At 31.2% G+C, this 9,639-nt stretch overlaps 1 protein-coding gene across 1 annotated transcript; it reads left to right on the top strand.

Moving 5' to 3' along the window:
• Positions 1-4,213: 4,213 nt before the first annotated feature.
• LOC145042748 (putative xyloglucan glycosyltransferase 5) lies at positions 4,214-7,680 on the top strand. The gene is made up of 5 exons (XM_078991222.1): positions 4,214-5,456; positions 5,579-5,887; positions 5,969-6,259; positions 6,403-6,516; positions 6,600-7,680. Exons 1-5 carry the CDS (start codon positions 4,719-4,721, stop codon positions 7,242-7,244), a joined length of 2,097 nt encoding a protein of 698 aa, XP_078847348.1. The 5' UTR covers positions 4,214-4,718; the 3' UTR covers positions 7,245-7,680.
• Positions 7,681-9,639: the final 1,959 nt, after the last annotated feature.

Below are 9,639 nucleotides of genomic sequence, written 5' to 3'. Positions count from 1 at the left end.
TGTTACGTGTGCATATTATCTGTGTTCTTGATATCTATGTTGAATGAAAAAAATATACATGTTTTATTTGATTTACTGTATATGTATTTTATACCTATAAAAGTATTGGGTAAAGATGGGTAGATGAATGATGAGAGATGAAAGATGAAATAGATGAATATTGGCAACTATGAACTTAGTGCCTGATAGATAAACCCTGGAAGCTATGGACTTAGTGCCAAAATAGACAAACCCCGACAGCTATGAACTTAGTGCCTTACAAATGAACATTGGCAACTATGGACTTAGTGCCTTACAAATGAACGTTGGTAGCTATGGATTTAGTGCCCTATCAATGGATATTGACAACTATGGACTTAGTTCCTAACAGATAACATCGGCCGCTATGGACTTAGTGCATGTTGGATGAACCCTGGCAGCGATGAACTTCATGCCTATTCCTTAGACGATCCTTAGGAATGAATGAATGATGAATAAATGATTCATAGGGTAGATCCTTAAGAATAAAGAAGATAATGGGGATGTGATGTTGGGTTAATTGTTTAACGATTAAACATAATAATTATATTATTTTGGGTTGAAAACCCTATATACTCACCTGATTTCCCAACATGACCCACTCAGTTTATATCTATCATATGTATCGATACGAAGCTACATTACACTGACAAATTAAGGAGATGTAAATCACTAGTGTAAATGAATGTAAGGTCTATTTATGCTTATGTTTCTATATTGATGATGACATCCTAAAGTTTTAATATAAACAAAATACATTTCTTCGGAAATGCTTTGATAACATATTTATCATGTTTTTTTAGGAACAAATTCCGCAATATTGTTCTTTTAAAATGAATACTCTGATTTTCAAATAAGTATAAATAAAATTTTTAAAATTACCGTGAATTTGGGGATGTCACAAAAATGCAATTCACATCATCCAACTTGAAACCACAATGCACCATTGTCATGGTCATGATGTATCATTGAAATGGTCATTGCATGGATGTAATAGGTCCCAAAACATATTTTAAATGTCTAACCACGGCCAATATATGAACTCCTAAATAAGGTTGTATGGGTGGGAGAAAGAGACAACATCTCCCTTATCTTGTCCATAAAGTGCACCTTGCCCCCTTGATGGTCAAGAGAGTTTGGACCCTAATTCAAATGACATTTTAAGAATATAGCTAAACACTAGTTCCATTCCAAGTGCATCTTGCGCCTTGATGGTTAAAAGAGTATGGTAATAGTTCTGTTGTCTTTAGGGGTGTGCAAAAAAATCAGAAAACCAAAAAACCAAGCCGATTCAGCCAACCCGAAACCGAAAAAATCGGGTACATACGGGTTGGTTTTGGTTTGGATATTTAGATATCCGCGGATACCCGAACCAAACCGTCATATATATATATATATATATATATATATATATATATATATATATATATATATATATATATATATATATATATATATATATATATATATATATATATATGTTATGTTTATATTTACATCGATAATACCCAAATTGATTCATTTGAATTGAAGCAGTTTCTCGATCATTAAACCGTATCTAAAATCTAATTTGATTGTATCTTAAATAGAGTATTATTGTAGTTTAAATATAATACATTTTTCATGCATAAATAAAAATGTATGTATATATTAGCAAGCATTGTTTATTTTTCTGATTTTTGTTAGTTTTTTATTTTGAGAAATTTTTTTGTTGAAATGGAATTTGTAGTTTTGATTGATTTCTATTTTTTATATTTAACGGATACCCGGGAACCGAATCGTAATTATCCGCCTTTATCCGGTTCAGTTCGGTTTGGTTTTTTTAGCAATTCGGTTCGGTTACGGTTAGTGCTAGTAAGGTACCCGCCCCGCTATCACGGTTCACAATTTTGTTACTATCTGATCCGAACTGCTCCGTAAACACCCTAGTTGTCTTACACTAAGGATGTGTTCCTTATTCACATTGATGATGATTCACTAAACACTAGTTCTATTCTAGTATAGGAAACAATATTATATGTTTATGAAACTAAATAAGAAATAAAATAACCTCAAATAGTCAAATGCTAAAAACTAATCTTGCTGAAACATTTATAGTTGTTAAATGTATTAAAATTGGAGAATTGTTGATTACTTACTTGCAATAGAATCATTTTTTTCCATTCGATGATCCACGTGTGTGCAAAAAGAATGATTTTCGTTCATTTTTCAAAATGAAAGAGACAATATATGATAATGATGAACTTTTGTATGTGAAACATTTTAACTTGCACTTACTAGACGTGAGTTGTTAATGCAGATCTTACAGCTATTTTGTTAATTTACGAAAACGAAAGTTACCTACTGAATATAAAAAAATATTATATTTTCAGAATAACTCTATTTCGATATCTAAAATTTTGATGAATTATTAAATGTACTAAAAACGGTGAATTGTTGATTACTTACTTGCAATAGAATCATGTTTTTCATTCAATGATCCACATGCGCAAAAAGTATGATCTTCGTTCGTTTTTCACAATGAAAGAGACAATATGATAATGATAAACTTTTGTATGTGAAACATTTTGTCTATTGTTTATGCAGATTGTGTGGTTATTTTGTTAATTCAAGAAAACGAAACTTATCTAGCGGATATAAGAAATTAATATATTTTTAGAATAACTCTATTTTGATATCTAAAATTTTGATAACTTCTAATTACCTAAAAGTTTAAAATTAGAAACTCTTATATTAAGACAAAACAAATTCATGAAGAAACGGATTCTATAGCCATCGTCTTACGTGTGTTTGTATAAATATAAATTAAATGCCATTTTTTTTTGTTAAGAAAGAAAGAAACAAAAACAAGAAGAGGAAAGATCGAAATCAAAGCAAAGCATCATTCACTATGGTTGGCATTGTCAGGTCGCGTTGCAGTCAACACCCGCAAGGAATATGCTTTTTCTCTTATATCTAATTATATTTAAAAATAAAAACTCCATTCTTTAATAATTTTATATAAATAGATACCTATAATACATCAAGTCTTTTATATATATACCGCTATTTGCTTTTCTTTCGTATTTTCTGAAAACAACATGACTTATTTCAGATGTATTTAATATGAATAAGTTTGATGTTTACCATGGTTTCAACTGTTTTTTTGTAACATTAATTAATGATAAATGAATAACTACTCAAATGTACTCTAAATTAAATGTTGCCAAACAAAGCATATTGCATGATATTCGACAATTATCAGTTTTAACAGCACCACCTATTCCTATTTAATGTATTTCTTTTGCCATCGAACCATAGTTCTTTAAACGCTACCTACAAATAATTGAGACAATTAATGATGTAAAGTGTTATGTTTTTATTTTGACTTCAATTACAAGTTTTTTCATTTTTATATAGTGAAACTAATCAATATCGTCTATACTATACCTTGGTTTTTATTAGAAATGTAGTCCAATAATTGAGACATTTATGGTGCAAAATGTTATGTATTTTTTAGGGATTATTAATTACTAATTGAGAATGAGTAAGATTAAATCATGAATCTCCCCGAGTAAAAAACATTTCAGAATAATCACAACAAAGTTAGAAGTTTTTAAATGAATTTGATCGAATCCAACCTTTTACCAAACTTAATACTAAACATATCAAACAACCCTTATTACAAAAATTGTCTTTTTATATATTAAATTATGAATATATTCACTACTTTTGTTTTCATTATGATTTTAATACCTGCTCATTTTTTTCAAAACTTTTAAGTATATGAACTATCCTACAAAATAGAGAATAGAAAAATACAAAAAGTTGTCCTTACATTTTAACCAAGGGAACCAAATTTGGTATTATTAACATTAACATAGAGTTATTGTAAAGGAATTGTTTTAATTTTATAGTGAAATATTGAAAAAAACACGTAGGAAAAAATTAAAAAAGAATCTTAATCTTTTGGGTCCATTATACGTGAGCTAATGGTGTGTCATTTCAAGGGCATCTTCCAAAACCCCGATTGATTTTTCTAATACATTTGAGGTTTCTCTTTCGCTTTCTCTTTCCAAATTCTTTTCTCACATGGTGTTTCTGCCATTAACGTCTAAATGGTTACAATTAAAACTTTAACACTGAGTTTTTAATTCCTTCTGGTGACACTTTTTACTTGTTCTTTTCTGCTTTTTTTTTTTTTTTTTTTCAATATGAGAATCTACATTATCCATCCATCATTAATCTTTAGACTTTACCAGTTACCACCATGGAAAATTTGAAATACATTTGGAAGCTAAAAGAAGAGGGGTTTAGCCATTAGCCTCTTTAGTCTTCTTCTTTAACTCGTAGTCGTAGGTGGGTGGTTGGATTATTTTTTAGAATATGCTTTATGGTTAGGGCTTTTAGAAGAGCAGCATTCCTTTTCCTTTTCCTTTTCCTTCACTTGAGATTGTAGGCTACTCTTTTGTGTGAACAAACAAGAATTCCCTCAAACCTTTCTCTTCTTCAAATCTTTTCACTTTGCCAATTTTGTTGCAAATGCAAGTCTCGAAAATGGGTTTCCTTTGTCTCTTCAACAGTCGATCTCTTTTGCTCTGTTCACAAGTTTAACAACTTTCTTTGTTCATCTTCTCGTTTGACTTTTGAATTTTGATGATTTCTTGCTCATCTTGACCTCTCTGTTCGTCGTTTTTAGTCTTTTGAGTTGTTAACTTGTTATGGCACCAAAAGGGGAGTTTTTCCGGTGGTGGGGTAAGGATACACGGAAGGGAACTCCGGTGATTGTAACAATGGAGAATGTTAACTACTCCGTAGTGGAAATCGATGGACCTGATTCAGCATTTAGGCCTATAGACAAGGATAGAGTGAAAAACGCTAAACAGTTCACATGGGTTTTGATTCTGAAAGCAAATCGAGCTGTCGGTTGTCTTGCTTGGTTAGGTCATATCCTGTGGGCATTACTTGGCGCCATCAAGAAACGGCTTTTCTTAAGAAATGGAGTGGCGATGGAGAGTGAGAATGAGAATGAGGGGAAATCTGGAAAAGGAAAGTTCTTGTTTGGATTTATTCTGTGCTTGTTAATGACAGCTATGGCGTTCTTAGGTTTTGAAGTGATTGCTCATTACATGAGATGGCCGTATTTCCAAGAACATAATCTGCACATCCCACAAACTTTGGAGATAAGGAGTTGGTTGCATTTGATTTATGTTTCTTGGTTGGGTTTTCGAGCTGACTACATTGCTCCTCTCATTCTCTCTTTCTCTAATTTCTGTGTTGTTCTCTTCTTGATTCAATCTCTAGACAGAATGATACTTTGTCTAGGTTGCTTCTGGATCAAATACAAGAACATCAAACCAAGAATTAACGGAGATCCGTTTAATTCCAACGATAATGAACCCTCTAAATACATCTACCCTATGGTTCTTGTTCAGATTCCAATGTGTAATGAGAGAGAGGTAAGTTCGCTAACTATCTGTACTTTCTTCATTTCATATTATCATTGTTCAACATAATAATTAAAAAGCTATAAAGCGTGAATGATGACAATTGACATCTGCTTTTTTTATTTTTTTCATAGGTATACGAACAATCAATCTCAGCAGTGTGTCAACTTGATTGGCCTAAAGATCGACTGTTGATTCAAGTTCTTGATGATTCTGACGACGAGAGTATTCAGTGGTTGATTAAGGGGGAAGTCTCGAAGTGGATGCAGAAGGGTGTCAATATCGTATACAGACACCGACTAATCAGAACTGGTTATAAAGCTGGGAACTTAAAATCTGCCATGAGTTGTGATTATGTCAAAGATTACGAGTTCGTCGCCATATTCGACGCTGATTTTCAACCAAACTCGGATTACCTCAAGCTCACAGTTCCCCATTTCAATGTATTTTACTCAATAATTCCTTTTCGGGTCTACTTGAATTACTGTAAAAATTTTGGGGTAACATTCTTGAATCTGTTTCAGGAGAATCCAGAGCTAGGGTTAGTTCAAGCGAGATGGGGATTTGTGAACAAAGATGAAAATTTACTAACACGACTACAAGACATAAATTTATGTTTCCATTTTGAAGTGGAACAGCAAGTGAACGGGGTGTTTCTTAATTTCTTTGGATTCAATGGAACAGCTGGAGTTTGGAGAATTAAAGCACTCGAGGAATCAGGAGGTTGGCTTGAACGCACAACTGTAGAAGACATGGACATAGCTGTTCGAGCCCATCTCCATGGCTGGAAATTCATCTATCTTAATGATGTCAAGGTCATCATCATTCATCATTCATCATTCATTATTCATTATTCACCTATCTACTTTTCTTCTTACTTCTTTAAGATAGATAACAACCCTTTTATTTAATTTCCAATAAACTTAATTTGTTTTTTTATTTCAATATACAAAATTAGGTCCTCTGTGAAGTTCCTGAATCATACGAAGCTTACAAGAAACAACAATACCGATGGCACTCTGGTCCTATGCAACTCTTTCGTGTGTGTCTTCCATCCATAATTACTTCCAAGGTAATTAATCAGTTTCAATTTCAGGTTTTAACCCTTTAATTTTCTTATAATTGTTTAATTAAGATGTTTCGATAATCCTGCAGATATCAATTTGGAAGAAAGCGAACCTGATACTACTGTTTTTTCTCTTGAGGAAGCTTATTCTTCCGTTCTATTCTTTCACATTATTTTGCATTATTCTTCCATTAACCATGTTTGTTCCAGAAGCAGAGCTTCCAGCTTGGGTTATCTGCTACGTACCTGTGTTCATGTCATTCTTAAGCATTCTTCCCGCTCCAAAATCTTTTCCCTTTATTGCCCCTTACCTTCTATTCGAAAACACAATGTCTGTGACTAAATTCAACGCCATGGTATCTGGATTATTCCAGTTAGGTAGCTCATACGAATGGGTTGTCACCAAGAAAGCAGGTCGAGCCTCTGAGCCAGATTTATTAGCAGCAGCAGAGAGGGAGTCTCTTCCCGCCATGAATCTTCAACAATCACATCGAGGAGCTTCTGACAGTGGTCTCTCAGAGCTAATCAAACTGAAAGAACATCAAGAATCTCCACCTAAAAAGAAGAAAACAAACAAGATATACAAGAAAGAGCTTGCGCTTGCTTTCTTGTTGCTGACTGCAGCTTTGAGGAGCTTGTTGTCAGCTCATGGTGTGCACTTTTACTTTCTGCTGTTTCAGGGAGTGTCTTTTCTCCTTGTGGGACTTGACCTAATTGGTGAACAAGTGAGCTGATTAAGGGGGAAAAAGTCAAAAACACAGAAATGAAAGGGTTGATTTGAAATTTGAAGATGAGGGCACATGTTGCTGCTAGGGTAAGGTGACAAACCTGTCTTTACAAATAATTCTCGACTCAAATGATGCCAAATACGAATTTTTCTCTCCTGTTTTTCTCATTATTTTTTGGGTTTATAGTATTGAAAATTGGATCGTTTTCAGCAGTGATTGATCTTGTTTGGTAGCTGTGATGGGTGTGTCTGTCATTTCACATACGGTTTCTTGTTTTACCTTATTTTTTATTTATTTTTACCATTGTATTATGGATATGTTTTAGATTAGTCAATCTTTGTATCTAAGCTACCATGAGCAGTAGGTATATGTAAATTTGCATAAAAGTATTTTAAGTATTAAGTATTAAGTATTAAGTATTAAGGTTTATCCTTGTGAAGAATGAATCTATGCAGATCTTTGATATGATGTCCTTATCGCAATCTTAAATTTATCAAGATCCAAAGAAAATGGAGTGGGGCCAAATGAAGCAACATTGCAACAACCACTACTGAAAATATCATCTCTGAACTATGCAAATGCATATGCATGGTGGGTAGGGGGCAAACTGGCCTCATCTCCTATAGATGCACCAAAGGACCAAGGATTTTTTTTCTTAAATTGGAATATGTTTTATGGTTTGTTAAACAATTCTCATAGATTTAGTCTTGTATAATGCTAATTAAAGTAACTTCAATGAATTAATGATTGTGTTAAACAGTATGCAGTTATGCATCACTATTATGGAAACATAATTCGGATTAGATTTACCATTACATGGATTTTTTTTTTTGGTGATCACAATATGACCACATGATTATAAGAAATAAAAGGCAATTGACCACACAATTTGGTAGTACACAAATGACAAAGAAACAAATTCCGAAATAGACCTTTTTAGGAAACCAATCATATATAATATATAGTGGTGGTGTTTGGCAAAGAAAAAATAATAATAATATAAAATAAAATAAAATAAAACTTGTGACTTGTTAGGCTATTAGCCTATAAACTAGCAAGTTAGAGGGAGTTAACCTATATAGACCTTTTTAGTTTAGACTTTAGAGGGAGTTAATTTATATAGAAATTTCTAGTTTATAACGTATTAGCTTATAAGTTAATAAGTTAGATGGAACTAACTTATGAAAAAATAACTTATTAATGGTTTGTCACCTTTATAAGGTGTATTTATCCAACCATGTTTTTAACTTATACCGGTATGGAACCAGTAATAAGCTAATAAACTCGTTTACCAAACAGCCCCAAAGTGTATATTTCTTTCATTTGCACCAAAACCTTGGAAATTTTTTCTCTTCTTTCTCACTGTCGATATGTTGACTATCACTGATTTTTAAAGTAAATAACACACTTTTATGATTTTGTATCGAAATCTACTTTGTCATTTTTAAATTCTTTAGATCGTTGTTAGATTTAGGAATAAATACTCCATTTTGGATCAAATGTCTCTCTCTCTCTCTCTCTATATATATATATATATATATCTCTCTCTCTCTCTCTCTCTATATATATATATATATATATATATATATATATATATATATATATATATATATATATATATATAAGACGTGAAGACACTACTTTTATGTTATAATTCCAATATGAATTTTGTTAATGTATAGTATCTCATAAATTCTAATGTGAATATTAACGTATGATTATTTGTATATTTATTGGTAGAAATTCTAGAGTGACTATTAATGTATGATTAGTTATATATCTATTGTTGAATAAGGACATAAGGCAACATTTATAAAATTCATAGCAGAATAATATATATATATATATATATATATATATATATATATATATATATATATATATATATATATATATATATATATATAAAATTCTAGAGTGACTATTAATGTATGATTAGTTATATATTTATTGTTGAATAAGGACATAAGGCAACATTTATAAAATTCATAGCAGAATAATATATATATATATATATATATATATATATATATATATATATATATAAGACGTGAAGACACTACTTTTATGTTATAATTCTACTATAAATTTTGTTAATGTGTAGTATATCGTAAATTCTAATGTGAATATTAACGTATGATTATTTGTATATTTATTGGTAGAAATTCTAGAGTGACTATTAATGTATGATTAGTCATATATTTATTGTTGAATAATGACATAAGGCAACATTTATAAAATTCATAGCAGAATTATATATATATATATATATATATATATATATATATATATATATATATATATATATATATATAAGTTGGTTCGGGTGACTGACTCGAAAAATAGTGATGACTGAGAGGAAGAATCTTAGCCTCTTATTCTTAAAAATGAATGGTTGACA

This window comes from Lactuca saligna, chromosome 4 (genome assembly GCF_052625555.1).
Source record: "Lactuca saligna cultivar CGN05327 chromosome 4, ASM5262555v1, whole genome shotgun sequence".
NCBI classification, from domain to species: Eukaryota; Viridiplantae; Streptophyta; class Magnoliopsida; order Asterales; family Asteraceae; genus Lactuca; species Lactuca saligna.
Note: the sequence above shows the minus strand (reverse complement) of the source record. Positions and strands in the feature narration are given on the sequence as shown.

What these genes read in the sequence shown, in the direction of transcription:
- LOC145042748 (XM_078991222.1), top strand. Translation starts at nt 4,719, where the DNA reads ATGGCACCAAAAGGGGAGTTTTTCCGGTGGTGGGGTAAGGATACACGG. An exon ending in CAATGTGTAATGAGAGAGAG is followed by an intron (nt 5,457 to 5,578) that starts GTAAGTTCGCTA and finishes TTTTTTTCATAG; the next exon opens with GTATACGAACAATCAATCTC. An exon ending in TCTATCTTAATGATGTCAAG is followed by an intron (nt 6,260 to 6,402) that starts GTCATCATCATT and finishes ATACAAAATTAG; the next exon opens with GTCCTCTGTGAAGTTCCTGA.